We start from the raw sequence: 22,880 nt of genomic DNA on the forward strand, positions 1-22,880 counted from the left end.
CCCTCATCTCTTTTGGGTCCACACAAAGATGACCAGAGTACCAACTTTGTCAGTTGTAATCCCTTTGCTCTCACAAAGCTATAGAAACCTTTAGGATTCTCCTTTGCCTTGTCTGCCAGGGTAACCACGTGCCTTTGTTCAGCTCTCCTGATTTCTTTCTTAAGTGTTTTCTTGCATTTCTTATACCCAGAAGTACCTCACTTGTTCCCACCTGCCTATACCTGCTATGCATCTCCTCTTACTTAAACAGAGCCTCAATATCTCTTAAGAACCAAGGTTTCTAAACCTGTTATCTTTACCTTTTATTCTGACAGGCAAGTACAAGCTTTGTATACTCAAAATTTCACTTTTGAAGGTTCCCACTTACCAAGTACACTTTTGCCAGAAAAATAATCTGTCCCAATCCACAATTGCCAGACCCTTGTTGTCCTTTCTCCAATTTTTAATCTCAATGTGCGGACCAGACCATATTTACTTTGAAACTGAAGGCCAGAGTTTTTGGGCTGCACAGGTGCAGAAAGTGTTGGCATCAGAGACCTAACCCCAGCAGCAAGTAAAATAAGTTCAAGCAAAGCAGCCATCCTTGAGTGTGCCAGTGACAGAGTGTGAAGACTTTGGCTTAACAGGCTTCGGTGTGAACAGGCGAAGGCACAGTTAAGAAGAGGCAAACCTTTCACTTTGTTGGTATAGAGTAGTCAGGATGGAATGCTTCTCCTGTCAGACATGGGAAATTTGGGATACTTGACGGTTTCCCTGATGACTACATTTGGCACGTGGCCTCATGGACAAGGCACTGGTTCGAGCCTCAGCTGAGGCAGCGTGTTTGTGTCCTTGAGCAAAGCACTTAACAACAGCCAAGCTGCATGGGTCCTGGTGCCCTGCCCTTGGACAACATCAGTGGCGTGGAGAGGGGAAGGCCTGCAGCTTGAGACCGTCGGATGCCACCATTGATTGACATTTGCAGAAGGTGCACCCAACTTTAGTGCCTGACTGACTGGGTCAAGGAGTTGGAGATGGAGTTAGATGTATTCAGGATCATTTGAGAGGCTGAAGATATTAGATACAAGATTTTTGAAGAGGTGGTCACACCCAGAGTAGAGTATAGACTTTGGACAGTAGATGGGTAGACCAGGAAGAGATACAGGATTAAGAAGACAGTCAGGGCTCTCCTTTGCCATTCCCCTCAACAACAAATTTACAGACAGAGAGATAGACAGATGTACTTTATTGATCCCAAGGGAAATTGGGTTTTGTTACAGTCACACCAACCAAGAATAATGCAGAAATATAGCAATATAAAACCCATCAATAATTAAATAATAATAAGTAAATAATGCCAAGTGGAAATTAGTCCAGGACCAGCCTATTGGCTCAGGGTGTCTGACACTCTGAGGGAGGAGTCGTAAAGTTTGATGGCCACAGGTAGGAATGACTTCCCATGCTGCTTAGTGTTACATCTCGGTGGAATGAGTCTCTGGCTGAATGTACTCCTGTGCCTAACCAGTACCTTATGGAGTGGATGGGAGAATTTAGCCCCTTGGATACCGCTGGGGAGGGTGACCCATTAGATCACTGCAGCGGCTGCCAGGCTGGTGACAATGTGGCCGACTCTGAGCCTCAACATGGAAGGGCAAGGCCAAGCAATGTGGTAGTTATAGGGAACCCGATAGGTAGGGGGGCAGAATGGAGATTCTCTGACCACAAAAGCCACACCAGGGTGGTGTGTTGCCTTCTGGGTACTAGGGCTGATGATGTATTGGAGTGGCTGCAGGATATTCTCAAGAGGAGGTGGAACAGCCGGAGGTCCTGGTGCTCACTGGCACCATTGACATAGGCTAAAAAGGGGCAGAGGTCCCACGAAGTGAGTTAGGGAAGAGGCTGAAGAGAAGGACCTCCAAGATTGTAATCTCTGGATTACTCCCTGAGCCACAGGCTGGTGCATGTAGAAATGGGATGATAGCACAGACGAACGAGTAGCTGAGAAGATGATGCGGGGGACAGGGTTTCAAGGTCTTGGGTCATTTCTGGGGAAGGGGGTGTGACATGTACAGGAGGGATGGGTTTCGCCAGAAGTGGACGAAAACCAACATCCTGACTGGGAGGTTTGCTGATTGTTACTTGGGAGAGTTTAAACTAGTTTTGCAGGGGGCTGGGAACTGAAACCTCAGATTTGTAAGGGAAAGATTGAACCAGATGTCAGGAAAAGTATTGAATGACAAAAACAAAATAACAGGTTATGATGGGTCAGATAGTTTGAAGTGTGTATATCTTAATACTAGCAGTATTATAGGCCAGTATGATGAACTTAAGAGTATGGATCGGTGCATGAAACTATGATGTTGTAGCCACTACTGAAACTTGGTTCAGGGAGTATCAGGAGTGGGTGATTAATGTTCCAGGTTTTCAAAGTTTTAGAAAAGATAGAGGAGGAGGTAAAAGAGGGGAGGGAGTTGCACTAGTAATCAGGGACAGTCACACAGCTGTAAACCGAGGAGGCAAAATGGATGGGTCAGACACTGAGTCCATTTGGGTAGAACTCAGGAACAGGAAGGATGCAATCACACTGATGGGATTGTACTTCAGACCCCTAATAGCCACTGGGACATTGAGGAACAGATATGTAATCAGCTTAAGGAAATGTGTAAAATTAATAGGAAATGTTGTCATAGGGGATTTCAATTTCCCTGATATAAACTGCAACCCTCTTACTATAAAGAGGGAAGAATTTGTTTGAGTTTATCCAGGAAGGTTTCTTAAATCAATATTGGGACAGCCTGATGTTGGGTAATGAGCCTGGCCAGGTGATTGACCTTTCAGTGGGTAAACATTTAGGGAACAGTGACCACAATCCCTTACCTTTCAGCATAGCTATAGACAATGATATGTACGGTCCTTGTGGGAAGGACCAGATGGAACAATAAGAGACCCATCGATGACCAGAGAGATGCTGAATTTAGCCAAGAAGGAAAAGGGAAAATATATAATGCTTCAGAACCATGATCAAATAAAGCACACGAGGAGTATAAAGAAGCCAGAAAAGAGCTAAACAAGGGAATTAGGAAAGTCCTTGGCAAGAAGGGGTAAGGTGACTCCAAAAGCATTCTTCACATACATAAAGAGTAAGAGGAAAACTAGGGATAGGGTGGGACCACTTAAGCATAAAAGGGGGAAACATTTGATTGGATGCAGAGAATGTAAGTGAGACAATGATTACTTTGCTTCAGTATTTACCGAGGATATGGAGGAGCAGGAGATCAGTGCCGAGTGTGTAAATACATTAGGGATATGAAGGAGCAGGAGATCAGCATCAAGTGTGTAAATACATTAGGGATATGAAGGAGCAGGACATCAGTGCTGAGTGTGTAAACACATTAGGGCATTTAGAGGTCAAGGAGGAGGAAGTGTTTGGTCTCCTAATGTGAATTAAGGTGAATAAGTCCCAAGGGCCTGATGGTTATTATTCTTCACTGTGGAAGACACTAGTGGTATGGTGGAAGTTCCAAGTGTCGGGGTCATGAAGTGTGTGAAGTTACCATAACTAGAGAGAAAGGTCTTGGGAAACTGAAAGGTCTGAAGGTAGATAAGTCACCTGGACCAGATGGTGTACAGCCCAGGGTTCTGTAAGAGGTAGCTATAGATTGTGGAGGCATCAGCAATGAACTTTCAAGAATCACTAGATCTGGAAAGGTTCCAGAAGATTGGAAGATTGCAAATGTCACTCCACTCTTCAAGAAGGGAAGGAGCCAGAAGAAAGGAAACTATAGGCCAGTTAGTCTGCCCTCAGAGGTTGAGAAGATGTTGGAGTTGATTATTAAGGATGAGTTCTCAGGGTACTTGGAGGCACATGATAAAATAGGCCATATTCAGAATGGCTTCCTCAAGAGAAAGCCTTGTCTGACAAATCAGTTGGAATTCTTTGAGGAAGTAACAAATAGGATAGACAAAGGAGAATCAGATGATCTTGTGCACTTGGATTTTCAGATGGCCTCTGATAAGGTGTCACACTTGAGTCTGCTCAACACCTACACACCCATGGTATTACAGGAAAGATTCTAGTATGGCTAAAACAGTGGCCGATTGGCAGGAGGCAAAGAGAGGGAATAAAGGGAGCCTTTTCTGGTTGGCTGCCTCGTGGTTTTCCACAGGGTTTTGTGTTGGAAATGATTCTTTTTTATGTTATATGTCAATGATTTCAAAAGATCGTCAGGCAATACACTAGACTCATATATTCCATTAAACAGTTCAAAAAGAATATCAATGCCCAGATCTTCTAGGGCTTGTATCAATTCCACTGAAATTTCATCAGGTCCAGTGGCATCATGTTTCATGCTTTTCAATGCTTTAGTTATTTCTTCTTTGGTAATAGGTGGGCCAGAATTAGGGTGTTTAATATCTGGGAGTTCCCCTCTATTATCTTCAAAAAGCTGCTCTATATACTGAATCCACCTCTTACATACTTTATCTGGATCCGTCTGCCGGTTGAACTGCTTAATGGCATATATGAGTCTGGTGTATTGCCTGATGATCTCTTGAAATCAGTATTTATAACTCTGCCAAAAATTCCTGGACCTATTGACTGCAAAAATTATAGAACAATCAGTCTTATGAGTCACATAATAAAGATTTTGTTAAGAATTGCTCTGAGTTGAATTAAAAACAAATGAAGGCCAGAAACTTCTAAACTGCAGTATGGGTTTATTGAGGATAGAGGAAGTAGGAACACAATTTTCATACTATGAATGCTTAGAAGTTTCAATACTATGAATTGAATATCAAAATTATGTCTTTTTCAGTTTTATTGATTTCACTAAAGCACTTGACAAAGTGCAACATGAAAAATTATTTCAAATTCTCGCTAAACTAAACATTGACAGAAGGGACCAACAACTGCTTCAAAATTTATATTGGAATCAAATGGCGGGTGGTAAAAATTCATGATAATATAAGCAGATGGACTAAAATTCAAAGAGGAGTTAGACAGGGATATGTCGCCTCACCAGAATTATTTAACATCTATAGTGAAGTGATTCTCAGAGAAATAAAAGAACTAGATAGGATAAAAATTGGAGGTGTTAACATCAACAATATAAGATACGCAGACGATACCACCCTAATAGCAAGTGCTACCCTAATGGAAGACCTACAAATCCTCCTAGACAAAGTAGTACAAACAAGTACAGATTTTGGTCTAACCATCAACTGTAAAAAAAACCAAATGTATGATAATACAAAACAGCAGGATACTCCCAACTGCTAATTGTACATCGGTAACCAAGAGATTGAACAAAAGACCAGCTTTAATTACTTTGGTAGCTTTATATCACAAGATGCTAAAAGTAAAGTAGAAATAAAAGAATTGCCATTGCCAAAACCAGCTTTCAAAAAATTAAACCCATTTTTACCAACAGACACACATCTATAACAACAAGGCTTAGGCTACTAAAATGTTACCTCTGGTCAATCTTGCTGTATGTTTCCAAAAAATGGACTATAACACCAGATCTCCAAAGAAACTTAGAAGCACCAGAAATGTGGTTTCTTAGAAGCATGCTGAAAATATCATATAGAGATAGGATAACTAATGAGACAGTACTCTAATGTGCCCATTCAAAAAGATCTTTAATGAGAACATTAAATGAGAGGAAAGTTAATTTCCTGGGTAATGTCATCAGAAAGGGAGAAATAGAATACCTTACATTACAAGGCAGTAGGCCTGGGAAACACAGAAGAGGAAGGCAAAGAAGAAAATATATGGACACTGAAAGAACTAACAAATCTAAATGTGTGAGATATCATTGATGCTGCGAGGGATCGTTCGATGTGGAGAGCCATGATCGCCCAAGCATGTAATGCGCAAGGCACATGAAGAAGAAGTTAATGATTTAGATGTTGAAACTGATGGCTTCGTTAAGAAGTTTGCAGATGAGATGAAGATAGGTGGAGGAGCAGAAAGAGTTGAGGAAGGAGAGAGGCTACAGAAGGAAAATAGGAATACAGTGTTAGGAGGTGTATGGTCATGCACTTTGTTAGAAGATCATAAGACATACGAACAGAATTAGGTCATTCAGCCCATCGAGTCTCCTCCACTAAAGGAATGAAAGGGTTGAATATTTTCTAAACGGAGAGAAAATACAAAAACACTGAGGTGCAAAAAGACTTAGGAGTCCTTATGCAAAATTTCCTGAAGGTTAATTTGCAGGTTGAATCTGTGGTGAGGACAGCAAATGCAATGTTAGGATTTATTTCAGGAGGACTAGAATATAAAAATATGGATGTAATTTTGAGACTTTATAAAGCACTGGTGAGGCCTCACTTGGAGTGTTGTGAGCAGTTTGGGCCCCCTATCTGAAAAAGGATGTGCTGAAACTGAAGAGGGTTCAAAAGAGGTTCATGAAAATGATTTCAGGATTGAATAGCTTGTCGGGCAGCTGTGGAGGCCAAGCCTTTATGTATATTTAAGGGAGAAGTTGATATATTCTTGATTGGTCAGGGCATGAAGGGATATGGGGAGAAGGCAGGAGATTGGAGCTGAGAGGAAAATTGGATCAGCCAGAGTCAATGGACTAAATGGCCTAATTCTGCTCTGATATCTTCTGGTCTAATCCTGATCAAATACCAAACTACCATGAACTGATGCCTTATGTACTCAATCGACAATCCTGAGTGAGCTATGTCCCTCACCTTGGCTGCTGCTCAAACTACCCATATGCCCTACCTACAGAGAAACCGTCCTCTACAAGCCTTGCACATTTTCACTTTTTTACTTGCCCTAATTTTCTGATCTGCTATGGGTCCCACCACCACCAGACTAGTGTGACTCGTACTAGCACATCTCTCCAGGATATTGGAACCCTCCAGTTCCAGTGCAATTTGCTAATTCTCATGTACAGATGATATCTACATCCTCTTGTCCAGCTCACCTCTGCTGCAGAAGGGATCTCAAAGGTCCAAGAACCAGAAACCCTCCCACCTATACCAGCTTCTCAGCCACATCCTTCATGTGTGCTATTCTTCAATTCCAATCCTCACCAAAGTGTGGCGCTGGGTATGATTGAGAGATGACAACCCTTGAGGTCTTGATTTTTTAACCTCCGAACTCCCTATTTTCACTCTGCAGGACCTCATCCTTTTCACTACTTATGTCATTGGAGCTGCAATGCACATCACTGTCTGGCTGCACCCCTTCCTCTTGGGAATTCTCCGCAACCACTCAAGGACGTATCCTCAACCCTGGGACCAGGGACGTAACACACCACTCTGAAGACTTAGGCTATGTCCACACTAGACCGGATAAATCCATAACTGAAGCCTTTTCTCTTCGTTTTGACCCTCTGTCCACACTGAAACAGCGTTTTCCTCCCCTGAAAATGGAGCTTTTCTAAAACGCCCTCCAGAGTGTGTAAATTTGAAAACACCGATTGGGCAGAGTAGTGTGGACGGGGAAACCAGAGATTTTTAAAAACGCTGTCATGAAGTGCCGGAACAGATGGTGGCGGCAGCGTGGCATTTCATAGTCTTCTTGAACGCAACCCCCACACACAACCTAACAATTTCAGAACAGATGGCAACCAGAAGCCAGAAGAATTAAAAATGTACTCACTAAATACTTTGACCCATAACTTACTGAATAAATAAGTATACTCACTTTGCCCTGTTTTCTGTCCTTGCTGGTATGAAGGTGGTTTACCTATTTATGTAAGTATCTCTCTGACAATAGATGTGTTACAGCCTAATGCAACATTGTATGTTTTATACATTTAACAAGGTATTCTATTAATGCAACACAGTTAGTCAGTTTTTCAATGTTCGTTGTCAGCCGGGTCATACTGTCCGTGAACTCTCTGTTGGTTGCCTCCATATGTTCCAGTATTTGTTTTTTCAGTTTTAAGTCCTCCTGCACAAGAGCCAACAGCAGTTTGTCGTTTGGCAATTTCCTTTTAACTTTTTCTAGTCTGTAACTGGACAAATGCGCAGCAAGATTCGACACCAAACATGTCGCTTGTTTTCTGTAGATGTGTCCTGTGCATGCCCAGTAGGAGGAGATTTGCTCAAATACCCGTTTTAATGTGGACGGAGGTATTTTCAAAAATGCTTGGTGTGGACACCTATCGTTTTTACGTGAAACCAGCGTTTTCAAAATTATCCAGTCTAGTGTGGATGTAGCCTGACTGTCTGTCTCTGTGACTGAAGAGTTTCCTGTTATTTATGGCTACAGAGTCTCCGATCTGCCCTACTAGCGACACTACCTTGGCTGCTGCTGTCATTTATCCTGAGATCATCTCCAACCACCTCTCCCACCCATGAGTAGAGCCCTCTGATCTACTCTCTCTGCATCCACAACTGCATGGCTAGGCACAGCTCAAACACCATCTGAAAATTTGCTGAGATACAACGATTGCTGACAGAATTTCAGATGGTGACGAGGAGGTGTACAGGAGTGAATTAGATCAGCTGCCTTGAGTGGTATCACAGAAACAACCTTGCACTCAAAGTCAGTAAGACCAAGGAATTGACTGGACTTCATAAGGGGAAGCCAAGAGGACACACACGAGTCCTCATCAACAGAGCAGCAGTGGAAAAGATATGGCTCCTGGGTCTCAACAGCGTATAAATGTAATTACAAAGAAGGCATAACTGGTTGTATCGCCGTTTGGAGTGGAGGGGCCACTGCACAGGATTGGAAAAAGCTGCAGAAGTTGTAAACTCAGTCAGCCCCATCGTGAGTAATAGCCTCGTCAGCATCGAGGATACCTTCAAAATGCTATGATTGAAAAGGTGGCATCCATCATTAAGGATCTCTATTACCAAGGAGCTTCTCACGACTATTGTTAAAGAGAAGGTACAGGAGCCTGATGACACACACACAACATTTTAGTAACAGCTTCTTCCCCTCCATAGTCAGATTTCTGAATGGACAATGAACCCACATACAATACCTCACTATTTTGTTTTTTATTTTTGCTCTCTTTTTGCACAACTTATTTAATTTTTAGGTATATTTGAACAGGGCATGACTACACAGCATGTGGAGGTCAGCCAATGAGAACAGTGGGAAGAGTTTAAAAGAGAGCAAAGTTGAAAAGGTGACAGTTATTTCTTCAGCAGTTTGAAAACGGCACGACTGCGCAAGTGCATGGAGGTCGGCCAGTGAGAACAGTAGGAAAAGTTTAAAAAGGAGACAGCCTGACAGAGCGGGAAATGCTCTATAAAAGACGGTGGAAATGCTCTCCCACTGAGAGACCTGATACTTGACCAGGTTCATTTCCCAACACCAGATCAAGTACAGCCTCTCCTCTTGTAGGCTCCTTCCTCAACACACTTAAGGAACTCCACCCCATCTAAACCCCTTGATCTAGGGAGATGCCAGTCAATACTTGGGAATTTAAAATCTCCCACCATGACAACCCTGTTATTACACCTTTCCAGAATCTGTCTCCCTATCTGCTCGTCGATGTCCCTGTTACTATTGGGTGGTCTATAAAAAACACCCAGTAGAGTTATCGACCTCTTCCTTTTTCTAACTTCCACCCACAGAGACTCTGTAAACAATCTCTCCATGTCTTTCTCCTTTTCTGCAGCTGTTACACTATCTCTGATCAACAGTGCCAAGCCCCCACCTCTATTGCCTCCCTCCCTGTCCTTTCTGAAACATCTAAAGCCTGCCACTCTAAGTAACCATTCCTGATCCTGAGCCATCCAAGTCTCTGTCATGGTCACAACATCAAAGCTCTAAGTACAGATCCACGCTCTAAGCTCATCAGCTTTGTTCATGATGCTCAGTCTGAGCGTGTCCCTTCTTTATCACCTGCCTATCCTCTCACTCGCACTATCTACAAGCTTTCTCTATTTGTGAGTCAACTGCTCCTTCTTTCATCACTTCAGTTTGATTCTCCCAAGCAGTTTTTCCCTCGATTCCCAGCAGCTACTGCCTCTCTCCAGAAGCTCCTCCCTCTCTCCCCAGAAGCTCTTCCCTAGCTCTGAGACAGCATCCAACTCTCCCCAGCAGCATCCCACTCTTTCCCCAGCAGCATCCCACACTTTCCCCAGCAGCATCCCACTCTTTCCCCAGCAGCATCCCACTCTCCCCAGCAGCATCCCACTCTTTCCCCAGCAGCATCCCACTCTTTCCCCAGCAGCATCCCACTCTTTCCCCAGCAGCATCCCACTCTCCCCAGCAGCATCCCACTCTCCCCAGCAGCATCCCACTCTTTCCCCAGCAGCATCCCACTCTCCACAGCAGCATCCCACTCTTTCCCCAGCAGCATCCCACTCTTTCCCCAGCAGCATCCCACTCCCCCCAGCAGCATCCCACTCTCCCCAGCAGCATCCCACTCTTTCCCTCGCAGCATCCCACTCTCCCCAGCAGCATCCCACTCTCCCTAGCAGCATCCCACTCTCCCCAGCAGCATCCCACTCTTTCCCCAGCAGCATCCCACTCTCCCCAGCAGCATCCCACTCTCCCCAGCAGCATCCCACTCTTTCCCTCGCAGCATCCCACTCTCCCAAGCAGCATCCCACTCTCCCCAGCAGCATCCCACTCTCCCCAGCAGCATCCCACTCTCCCCAGCAGCATCCCACTCTTTCCCTCGCAGCATCCCACTCTTTCCCTCGCAGCATCCCACTCTTCCCCCAGCAGCATCCCACTCTCCACAGCAGCATCCCACTCTTTCCCTCGCAGCATCCCACTCTCCCCAGCAGCATCCCACTCTCCCCAGCAGCATCCCACTCTCCCCAGCAGCATCCCACTCTTTCCCTCGCAGCATCCCACTCTCCCAAGCAGCATCCCACTCTTTCCCTCACAGCATCCCACACTCCCCAGCAGCATCCCACTCTCCCCAGCAGCATCCCACTCTCCCCAGCAGCATCCCACTCTTTCCCTCGCAGCATCCCACTCTTTCCCTCGCAGCATCCCACTCTCCCCAGCAGCATCCCACTCCCCCCAGCAGCATCCCACTCTTTCCCTCGCAGCATCCAACTCTCCCCAGCAGCATCCCACTCTCCCCAGCAGCATCCCACTCTCCCAAACAGCATCCCACTCTACCCAGCAGCATCCCACTCTTTCCCCAGCAGCATTCCACTCTCCCCAGCAGCATCCCACTCTCCCCAGCAGCATCCCACTCTTTCCCTAGCAGCATTCCACTCTCCCCAGCAGCATCCCACTCTCCCCAGCAGCATCCCACTCTTTCCCTCGCAGCATCCCACTCTCCCCAGCAGCATCCCACTCTCCCCAGCAGCATCCCACTCTCCCGAGCAGCATCCCACTCTCCCCCAGCAGCATCCCACACTCCCCAGCAGCATCCCACACTTTCCCCAGCAGCATCCCACTCTCCCCAGCAGCATCCCACTCTCCCCAGCAGCATCCCACTCTCCCAAACAGCATCCCACTCTCCCCAGCAGCATCCCACTCTTTCCCCAGCAGCATCCCACTCTTTCCCTAGCAGCATTCCACTCTCCCCAGCAGCATCCCACTCTCCCCAGCAGCATCCCACTCTTTCCCTCGCAGCATCCCACTCTCCCCAGCAGCATCCCACTCTCCCGAGCAGCATCCCACTCTCCCGAGCAGCATCCCACTCTCCCGAGCAGCATCCCACTCTTTCCCTCGCAGCATCCCACTCTCCCCAGCAGCATCCCACTCTCCCCAGCAGCATCCCACTCTCCCCAGCAGCATCCCACTCTCCCGAGCAGCATCCCACTCTCCCGAGCAGCATCCCACTCTCCCCAGCAGCATCCCACTCTTTCCCTTGCAGCATCCCACTCTCCCCAGCAGCATCCCACTCTCCCCAGCAGCATCCCACTCTCCCCAGCAGCATCCCACTCTTTCCCTCGCAGCATCCCACTCTCCCCAGCAGCAACCCACTCTTTCCCTCGCAGCATCCCACTCTCCCCAGCAGCATCCCACTCTCCCCAGCAGCATCCCACTCTCCCCAGCAGCATCCCACTCTTTCCCTCGCAGCATCCCACTCTCCCCAGCAGCATCCCACTCTCCCGAGCAGCATCCCACTCTCCCGAGCAGCATCCCACACTCCCCAGCAGCATCCCACTCTTTCCCCAGCAGCATCCCACTCTCCCCAGCAGCATCCCACTCTCCCCAGCAGCATCCCACTCTCCCAAACAGCATCCCACTCTCCCCAGCAGCATCCCACTCTTTCCCCAGCAGCATCCCACTCTTTCCCTAGCAGCATTCCACTCTCCCCAGCAGCATCCCACTCTCCCCAGCAGCATCCCACTCTTTCCCTCGCAGCATCCCACTCTCCCCAGCAGCATCCCACTCTCCCGAGCAGCATCCCACTCTCCCCAGCAGCATCCCACTCTCCCGAGCAGCATCCCACTCTTTCCCTCGCAGCATCCCACTCTCCCCAGCAGCATCCCACTCTCCCCAGCAGCATCCCACTCTCCCGAGCAGCATCCCACTCTCCCGAGCAGCATCCCACTCTCCCCAGCAGCATCCCACTCTTTCCCTTGCAGCATCCCACTCTCCCCAGCAGCATCCCACTCTCCCCAGCAGCATCCCACTCTCCCCAGCAGCATCCCACTCTTTCCCTCGCAGCATCCCACTCTCCCCAGCAGCAACCCACTCTTTCCCTCGCAGCATCCCACTCTCCCCAGCAGCATCCCACTCTCCCCAGCAGCATCCCACTCTCCCCAGCAGCATCCCACTCTTTCCCTCGCAGCATCCCACTCTCCCCAGCAGCATCCCACTCTTTCCCTCGCAGCATCCCACTCTCCCAAGCAGCATCCCACTCTTTCCCCAGCAGCATCCCACTCTTTCCCTCACAGCATCCCACTCTCCCCAGCAGCATCCCACTCTTTCCCTCGCAGCATCCCACTCTCCCCAGCAGCATCCCACTCTTTCCCCAGCAGCATCCCACTCTTTCCCTCACAGCATCCCACTCTCCCCAGCAGCATCCCACTCTTTCCCTAGCAGCATTCCACTCTCCCAAGCAGCATCCCACTCTTTCCCCAGCAGCATCCCACTCTTTCCCTCACAGCATCCCACTCTCCCCAGCAGCATCCCACTCTTTCCCTCGCAGCATCCCACTCTTTCCCCAGCAGCATCCCACTCTTTCCCTCACAGCATCCCACTCTCCCCAGCAGCATCCCACTCTTTCCCTCGCAGCATCCCATTCTCCCCAGCAGCATCCCACTCTCCCCAGCAGCATCCCACTCTTTCCCCAGCAGCATCCCACTCTTTCCCTCACAGCATCTCTCTCCCCAGCAGCATCCCACTCTTTCCCCAGCAGCATCCCACTCTTTCCCTCGCAGCATCCCACTCTTTCCCCAGCAGCATCCCACTCTTTCCCTCACAGCATCCCACTCTCCCCAGCAGCATCCCACTCTTTCCCTCGCAGCATCCCACTCTCCCCAGCAGCAACCCACTCTTTCCCTCGCAGCATCCCACTCTCCCCAGCAGCAACCCACTCTTTCCCTCGCAGCATCCCACTCTCCCCAGCAGCATCCCACTCTTTCCCTCGCAGCATCCCACTCTCCCCAGCAGCAACCCACTCTCCCCAGCAGCAACCCACTCTCCCCAGCAGCATCCCACTTTCCCTCGCAGCATCCCACTCTTTCCCTAGCAGCATCCCACTCTTTCCCTTGCAGCATCCCACTCTTTCCCTCGCAGCATCCCACTCCTTCCCTCGTAGCATCCCACTCTCCCCAGCAGCATCCCACTCTCCCAAGCAGCATCCCACTCTTTCCCTCGTAGCATCCCACTCTCCCCAGCAGCATCCCACTCTTTCCCTCGCAGCATCCCACTCTCCCCAGCAGCATCCCACTCTTTCCCCAGCAGCATCCCACTCTTTCCCCAGCAGCATCCCACTCTTTCCCTCGCAGCATCCCACTCTTTCCCCAGCAGCATCCCACTCTCCCCAGCAGCTTTCCACTCTTTCCCTCGCAGCATCCCACTCTCCCCAGCAGCACCCCACTCTCCCCAGCAGCATCCCACTCTCCCCAGCAGCATCCCACTCTTTCCCTCGCAGCATCCCACTCTCCCCAGCAGCAACCCACTCTTTCCCTCGCAGCATCCCACTCTCCCCAGCAGCATCCCACTCTCCCCAGCAGCATCCCACTCTCCCCAGCAGCATCCCACTCTTTCCCTCGCAGCATCCCACTCTCCCCAGCAGCATCCCACTCTCCCGAGCAGCATCCCACTCTCCCGAGCAGCATCCCACACTCCCCAGCAGCATCCCACTCTTTCCCCAGCAGCATCCCACTCTTTCCCTCACAGCATCCCACTCTCCCCAGCAGCATCCCACTCTTTCCCTAGCAGCATTCCACTCTCCCAAGCAGCATCCCACTCTTTCCCCAGCAGCATCCCACTCTTTCCCTCACAGCATCCCACTCTCCCCAGCAGCATCCCACTCTTTCCCTCGCAGCATCCCACTCTTTCCCCAGCAGCATCCCACTCTTTCCCTCACAGCATCCCACTCTCCCCAGCAGCATCCCACTCTTTCCCTCGCAGCATCCCATTCTCCCCAGCAGCATCCCACTCTCCCCAGCAGCATCCCACTCTTTCCCCAGCAGCATCCCACTCTTTCCCTCACAGCATCTCTCTCCCCAGCAGCATCCCACTCTTTCCCCAGCAGCATCCCACTCTTTCCCTCGCAGCATCCCACTCTTTCCCCAGCAGCATCCCACTCTTTCCCTCACAGCATCCCACTCTCCCCAGCAGCATCCCACTCTTTCCCTCGCAGCATCCCACTCTCCCCAGCAGCAACCCACTCTTTCCCTCGCAGCATCCCACTCTCCCCAGCAGCAACCCACTCTTTCCCTCGCAGCATCCCACTCTCCCCAGCAGCATCCCACTCTTTCCCTCGCAGCATCCCACTCTCCCCAGCAGCAACCCACTCTCCCCAGCAGCAACCCACTCTCCCCAGCAGCATCCCACTTTCCCTCGCAGCATCCCACTCTTTCCCTAGCAGCATCCCACTCTTTCCCTTGCAGCATCCCACTCTTTCCCTCGCAGCATCCCACTCCTTCCCTCGTAGCATCCCACTCTCCCCAGCAGCATCCCACTCTCCCAAGCAGCATCCCACTCTTTCCCTCGTAGCATCCCACTCTCCCCAGCAGCATCCCACTCTTTCCCTCGCAGCATCCCACTCTCCCCAGCAGCATCCCACTCTTTCCCCAGCAGCATCCCACTCTTTCCCCAGCAGCATCCCACTCTTTCCCTCGCAGCATCCCACTCTTTCCCCAGCAGCATCCCACTCTCCCCAGCAGCTTTCCACTCTTTCCCTCGCAGCATCCCACTCTCCCCAGCAGCACCCCACTCTCCCCAGCAGCATCCCACTCTCCCCAGCAGCATCCCACTCTTTCCCTCGCAGCATCCCACTCTCCCCAGCAGCAACCCACTCTTTCCCTCGCAGCATCCCACTCTCCCCAGCAGCATCCCACTCTCCCCAGCAGCATCCCACTCTCCCCAGCAGCATCCCACTCTTTCCCTCGCAGCATCCCACTCTCCCCAGCAGCATCCCACTCTCCCGAGCAGCATCCCACTCTCCCGAGCAGCATCCCACACTCCCCAGCAGCATCCCACTCTTTCCCCAGCAGCATCCCACTCTCCCCAGCAGCATCCCACTCTCCCCAGCAGCATCCCACTCTCCCAAACAGCATCCCACTCTCCCCAGCAGCATCCCACTCTTTCCCCAGCAGCATCCCACTCTTTCCCTAGCAGCATTCCACTCTCCCCAGCAGCATCCCACTCTCCCCAGCAGCATCCCACTCTTTCCCTCGCAGCATCCCACTCTCCCCAGCAGCATCCCACTCTCCCGAGCAGCATCCCACTCTCCCGAGCAGCATCCCACTCTTTCCCTCGCAGCATCCCACTCTCCCCAGCAGCATCCCACTCTCCCCAGCAGCATCCCACTCTCCCGAGCAGCATCCCACTCTCCCGAGCAGCATCCCACTCTCCCCAGCAGCATCCCACTCTTTCCCTTGCAGCATCCCACTCTCCCCAGCAGCATCCCACTCTCCCCAGCAGCATCCCACTCTCCCCAGCAGCATCCCACTCTTTCCCTCGCAGCATCCCACTCTCCCCAGCAGCAACCCACTCTTTCCCTCGCAGCATCCCACTCTCCCCAGCAGCATCCCACTCTCCCCAGCAGCATCCCACTCTCCCCAGCAGCATCCCACTCTTTCCCTCGCAGCATCCCACTCTCCCCAGCAGCATCCCACTCTTTCCCTCGCAGCATCCCACTCTCCCAAGCAGCATCCCACTCTTTCCCCAGCAGCATCCCACTCTTTCCCTCACAGCATCCCACTCTCCCCAGCAGCATCCCACTCTTTCCCTCGCAGCATCCCACTCTCCCCAGCAGCATCCCACTCTTTCCCCAGCAGCATCCCACTCTTTCCCTCACAGCATCCCACTCTCCCCAGCAGCATCCCACTCTTTCCCTAGCAGCATTCCACTCTCCCAAGCAGCATCCCACTCTTTCCCCAGCAGCATCCCACTCTTTCCCTCACAGCATCCCACTCTCCCCAGCAGCATCCCACTCTTTCCCTCGCAGCATCCCACTCTTTCCCCAGCAGCATCCCACTCTTTCCCTCACAGCATCCCACTCTCCCCAGCAGCATCCCACTCTTTCCCTCGCAGCATCCCATTCTCCCCAGCAGCATCCCACTCTCCCCAGCAGCATCCCACTCTTTCCCCAGCAGCATCCCACTCTTTCCCTCACAGCATCTCTCTCCCCAGCAGCATCCCACTCTTTCCCCAGCAGCATCCCACTCTTTCCCTCGCAGCATCCCACTCTTTCCCCAGCAGCATCCCACTCTTTCCCTCACAGCATCCCACTCTCCCCAGCAGCATCCCACTCTTTCCCTCGCAGCATCCCACTCTCCCCAGCAGCAACCCACTCTTTCCCTCGCAGCATCCCACTCTCCCCAGCAGCAACCCACTCTTTCCCTCGCAGCATCCCACTCTCCCCAGCAGCATCCCACTCTTTCCCTCGCAGCATCCCACTCTCCCCAGCAGCAACCCACTCTCCCCAGCAGCAACCCACTCTCCCCAGCAGCATCCCACTTTCCCTCGCAGCATCCCACTCTTTCCCTAGCAGCATCCCACTCTTTCCCTTGCAGCATCCCACTCTTTCCCTCGCAGCATCCCACTCCTTCCCTCGTAGCATCCCACTCTCCCCAGCAGCATCCCACTCTCCCAAGCAGCATCCCACTCTTTCCCTCGTAGCATCCCACTCTCCCCAGCAGCATCCCACTCTTTCCCTCGCAGCATCCCACTCTCCCCAGCAGCATCCCACTCTTTCCCCAGCAGCATCCCACTCTTTCCCCAGCAGCATCCCACTCTTTCCCTCGCAGCATCCCACTCTTTCCCCAGCAGCATCCCACTCTCCCCAGCAGCTTTCCACTCTTTCCCTCGCAGCATCCCACTCTCCCCAGCAGCACCCCACTCTCCCCAGCAGCATCCCACTCTCCCTCGCAGCATCCCACTCTCCCCAGCAGCACCCCACTCTCCCCAGCAGCATCCCACTCTCCCCAGCAGCATCCCACTCTCCCCAGCAGCATCCCACTCTTTCCCTCGCAGCATCCCACTCTCCCCAGCAGCATCCCACTCTTTCCCTCGCAGCATCCCACTCTCCCCAGCAGCATCCCACTCTCCCCAGCAGCATCCCACTCTCCCCAGCAGCATCCCACTCTCCCCAGCAGCATCCCACTCTCCCTCGCAGCATCCCACTCTTTCCCTCGCAGCATCCCACTCTCCCCAGCAGCATCCCACTCTTTCCCTCGCAGCATCCCACTCTCCCCAGCAGCATCCCACTCTCCCCAGCAGATTCCCACTCTTTCCCTCGCAGCATCCCACTCTTTCCCTCGCAGCATCCCACTCTCCCCAGCAGCATCCCACTCTTTCCCTCGCAGCATCCCACTCTCCCCAGCAGCATCCCACTCTCCCCAGCAGATTCCCACTCTTTCCCTCGCAGCATCCCACTCTCCCCAGCAGCATCCCACTCTTTCCCCAGCAGCATCCCACTCTTTCCCCAGCAGCATCCCACTCTTTCCCCAGCAGCATCCCACTCTCCCCAGCAGCATCCCACTCTCCCCAGCAGCATCCCACTCTCCCTCGCAGCATCCCACTCTTTCCCTCGCAGCATCCCACTCTCCCCAGCAGCATCCCACTCTTTCCCTCGCAGCATCCCACTCTCCCCAGCAGCATCCCACTCTCCCCAGCAGATTCCCACTCTTTCCCTCGCAGCATCCCACTCTCCCCAGCAGCATCCCACTCTTTCCCCAGCAGCATCCCACTCTTTCCCCAGCAGCATCCCACTCTTTCCCCAGCAGCATCCCACTCTCCCCAGCAGCATCCCACTCTTTCCCTCGCAGCATCCCACTCTTTCCCTCGCAGCATCCCACTCTCCCCAGCAGCATCCCACTCTTTCCCTTGCAGCATCCCACTCTTTCCCTCGCAGCATCCCACTCCTTCCCTCGTAGCATCCCACTCTCCCCAGCAGCATCCCACTCTCCCAAGCAGCATCCCACTCTTTCCCTCGTAGCATCCCACTCTCCCCAGCAGCATCCCACTCTTTCCCTCGCAGCATCCCACTCTTTCCCTCGCAGCATCCCACTCTTTCCCTCGCAGCATCCCACTCTCCCAAGCAGCATCCCACTCTTTCCCTCGCAGCATCTCACTCTCCCCAGCAGCATCCCACTCTCCCCAGCAGCATCCCACTCTCCCCAGCAGCATCCCACTCTCCCCAGCAGCATCCCACTCTCCCTCGCAGCATCCCACTCTTTCCCTCGCAGCATCCCACTCTCCCCAGCAGCATCCCACTCTTTCCCTCGCAGCATCCCACTCTCCCCAGCAGCATCCCACTCTCCCCAGCAGATTCCCACTCTTTCCCTCGCAGCATCCCACTCTCCCCAGCAGCATCCCACTCTTTCCCCAGCAGCATCCCACTCTTTCCCCAGCAGCATCCCACTCTTTCCCCAGCAGCATCCCACTCTCCCCAGCAGCATCCCACTCTTTCCCTCGCAGCATCCCACTCTTTCCCTCGCAGCATCCCACTCTTTCCCTCGCAGCATCCCACTCTCCCCAGCAGCATCCCACTCTTTCCCTTGCAGCATCCCACTCTTTCCCTCGCAGCATCCCACTCCTTCCCTCGTAGCATCCCACTCTCCCCAGCAGCATCCCACTCTCCCAAGCAGCATCCCACTCTTTCCCTCGTAGCATCCCACTCTCCCCAGCAGCATCCCACTCTTTCCCTCGCAGCATCCCACTCTTTCCCTCGCAGCATCCCACTCTTTCCCTCGCAGCATCCCACTCTCCCAAGCAGCATCCCACTCTTTCCCTCGCAGCATCTCACTCTCCCCAGCAGCATCCCACTCTCCCAAGCAGCATCCCACTCTTTCCCTCGCAGCATCCCACTCTCCCAAGCAGCATCCCACTCTTTCCCTAGCAGCATCCCACTCTCCCCAGCAGCATCCCACTCTCCCCAGCAGCATCCCACTCTTTCCCTCGCAGCATCCCACTCTCCCAAGCAGCATCCCACTCTTTCCCTCGCAGCATCCCACTCTCCCCAGCAGCATCCCACTCTCCCAAGCAGCATCCCACTCTCCCCAGCAGATTCCCACTCTCTCCAGCAGATTCCCACTCTCCCCAGCAGCAACGCACTCTCCCCAGCAGATTCCCACTCTCCCCAGCAGATTCCCACTCTCCCCAGCAGCATCCCACTCCTTCCCCAGCAACATTCACTGATGGAACCATGTTCAGCAAAAACTGATCATCAGTAGTTGGTAAAATAAAAGGAATAAAAAAATTATGTTACAAACAAAGTAATCTTGATTTCTGTGCTTTCTGGCAAAACTTTCTAAAATATCCATCTGAAAGAGCCCTTGGAGAATTAATTAGAGCGAGTTACAAAGAATTTGTTCAGCTTCAACAGCAGGATGCTGCCTGAAAGAAAATCCTAACAGCCCATGGCCACCTTGGGAGCCGTGAGTGGGGAGGAAGGAGGGGTGCAAGTGGAACCAGAGCAGTAATGGGCTGCCAGGGGCATGTTGAGGGAGTACGTACTTGGAATAGTTGAAGAGCCGACTGTCCCACAGGCTGTGAGTGCCCCGGTTCCCTGTATGGAAGAAGCAGGAATCAGTGCCGTCAAAAAGGTTCAGCCCGTCCTCTGTGTTTGTCGATGCATGGCTGTGGACAATGTCAAGGAGCACCAGCAATCCCATCGAGTGCGCTGTGTCAACCAGCAGCTTCAGCTCATCTGGAGTCCCGTAGCGGCTGGACATGCACACAATACAGTAATACACTGTTAGCTTTCCCTTCTCATCTTCTGTGTTCTTGCTTGAAACTACTGAGCTGCAAATGCTCTCTGGGCCTTTACATCAATTTCTGCACAAATAGCCTTTGTCATCTTTTATTTTTGTTGTTGTTGAGGAAAATCAAAACAGAATAACTAGTGAGTGTAGTGAGTGAGTGTGGGAATGCTGGATAGAGAGAGCGAGAGAGAGAAAGAGAGAGGGAGGGAGGGAGGGAGAGAGAAAGGGGGGAGAGAGGGGGGAGAGAGGGGGAGGAGAGAGAGGGAGAGGGAGAGAGGGAAAAAGAGAGAGTTGGGGGAGAGGGTTGTGGGAGACCGGGAAAGGGGAGAGAGGGGGAAAAAGGGAGGGAGAAAGCGGGGAGAGAGGGACAGAGAGAAAGAGATAGAATAAGGGAAGAGGGGGAGAGGGGGGAAAGGGGAGAGAGTGGTTGGGAGAGGGACGAGGGAGAGAAGGGGAGAGTGAGAGCAGAAGAGGGAGAGAGAGAAAGAGAGAGAGTGAGATGGTGAGAGGGAGAGAAGGTGGGGGGGAGAGAGAGTAGGAGAGTGAGGGAGAGAGGGGGAGGGAGAGGGGGAAGACAGGAGAATGGGGATGAGTGTGGGTTCAGATGGGGAGAGAGAGGGAGAGAGGGCAGAGAGGGGCGAGAGGGGGAGAGGGGGAGAGGGAGAGAGGGCGTAGGAGATGGAGGGAGTGGGGAGTGGGAAAGGGGGAGGGAGTGGGGAGTGGGAAAGGGGGAGGCAGCAGGGAGTGGGAAAGGGGAGGCAGTGGGGAGAGATTGGGGTGGGAGAGGGGAGCGAGCGAGTGAAAAGTCACATAGAGGGGGTTAGGGAAATGCAGGAAGGGATAGAATGGAGAAGCAGAGTGGTTTGGGAGAAAAGGGAAGTGGAAACAGAGGGAAGAGTAGGGTTAGGGCCAGAAGAGAATGTGTGGGATGAGGAGAGCAAGAGTTGTTTGAGAGAGACATGGAGAATTGGAGGGGTGCGTGTGGAGGGGTGGATGTGGGGAGGAGGTTTGGAGGGGTGGGTGTGGGGTGGGGGTGTGTGGTGGGGTGGGTGTGGGGAGGAGGGGTGGGTGTGGGGAGGAGGTGTGGAGGGGTGTGTGTGGTGGGGTGGGTGTGGGGAGGTTTTTAGGGGTGGGTCTAGGGTGGAGGTTTGGAGGGGTGGGTCTGGGGTGGAGGTTTGGAGGGGTGGGTCTGGGGTGGAGGTTTGGAGGGGTGGGTATGGGGAGGAGGTGTGGAGGGGTGGGTGTGTGCGGGGAGGGTGGGGTGCAGGGAGGAGGTTTGAAGGGATGGGTGCGGGGAGGTGTGGAGGGCGTTTTGAGGGGTGGGCTCTCTCCTACACAGTTCTTTATTCCCCAGCCTCCCCCTTTCCCCTTGCTGCCTCTGATCAGCCGTGTTCCCTCCAGCTGCTTTGCCCCTCACTCCAGCAGGATGCATTTGAGCGGAAGAATGTGGGGAAACCCCTCTGTGTGTTGTACCTGGATGCAGCAAAGAAACTGGTCACTTGATATCCAAAGCTAGCATAGTAGGCGTGTTCCATGATGGCCATTAGCTGGATACAGTTGTAACCTGCAGGGGGACAAGATCACTCTCTGTGGCCAAACGTCTCTGACACCAGCCTGTACAACACCACCCCTCACTCTGGTACAAAAGTCTTCTCTCCCACCTCACAGACCACCATTGGCAGGGATAGCTATTCAGCACAACCACCTTGTGTTGGCCCAGCTGATCCCAGCACCCCTGCCCTGGGAACCCCAGCCCAACAGCAGCACATGTGCTCTGATGATCCTCTGTACCCACTCGTGTGCCACACCCACAGTTGGTGACGTTCCCATGGGGGGGGGGGCAGCGATCCCACATTGGGGGTGAGGTCACACACAGGATGACAATTCCACAGAAAGGTTCGCTCAGACAGGGTTGACAATCCTACAGCAAGTGAGGTCACAAAGAGGGTGACGATCCCACAGTGAGTGACGTCCTGCAAGGTGTGAGACTCCTACACAGGTTGACACCCTTATAGAGAGTGTCACCCAACAGGAGGTGACTCTCCTACAGAGGCTGAAACCCTTGCAGGGGTGACATCCTAATGGAGGTGCCTCTCTTACAGGGGTTGCCACTACTACAGGGGTTGATGCTCCTACAGGGGTTACAGTGGTACAGGTGCTGATACTTGTACGGGGGTGACATCCTACAGGGATGATGGTTGTACAGGGGCTGATACTCATACAGGGGGTGACACTCCAACATGAGGTGAAGCTCCTATAGAAGGTGACAGTCCTACAGGGGGTTATTGTTCTACACGAGGGTGATGCTTCTACAGGGGGGGGGGGGGGGGAGGATGATGCTCCTTCAGAGGGTGACACTCCTACAAGGGGTGACACTACAACATGTGGTAACACTCCGACAGGTAGTGACGCTTGTACAGGGAGGAACACTCCAACAGGACATTCTTGGTAGATCAGGAGCCCAAAACTGTTCACAATACTCAAGGTGAGGCCTCACCAGTGCCTTAAAAAGCCTCAGCGTCAAATGCCTACTCTTGTATTCTAGACTTCTTGAAATGAATGCTAACATGGCATTTGCCTTCCTCACCACCGACTCTACCTGCAGGCTAACCTTC

At 52.2% G+C, this 22,880-nt stretch overlaps 1 protein-coding gene across 1 annotated transcript in view; it reads right to left on the reverse strand.

The window, feature by feature from the left end:
- LOC132393593 (1,4-alpha-glucan-branching enzyme-like) overlaps window positions 1–22,880 on the reverse strand; it is a 449,072-nt gene that overhangs the window by 94,793 nt on the left and 331,399 nt on the right. The window contains exons 6-7 of the mRNA XM_059969048.1: window positions 21,739–21,829; window positions 20,018–20,227 (exon numbers count right to left, since the gene is read on the reverse strand). Coding sequence (XP_059825031.1) covers window positions 20,018–20,227; window positions 21,739–21,829 — 301 coding nt within the window. The remainder of the gene's footprint in view (window positions 1–20,017; window positions 20,228–21,738; window positions 21,830–22,880) is intronic.

The sequence above is a fragment of the Hypanus sabinus genome, chromosome 4 (assembly GCF_030144855.1).
Source record: "Hypanus sabinus isolate sHypSab1 chromosome 4, sHypSab1.hap1, whole genome shotgun sequence".
Lineage (NCBI taxonomy): Eukaryota > Metazoa > Chordata > Chondrichthyes > Myliobatiformes > Dasyatidae > Hypanus > Hypanus sabinus.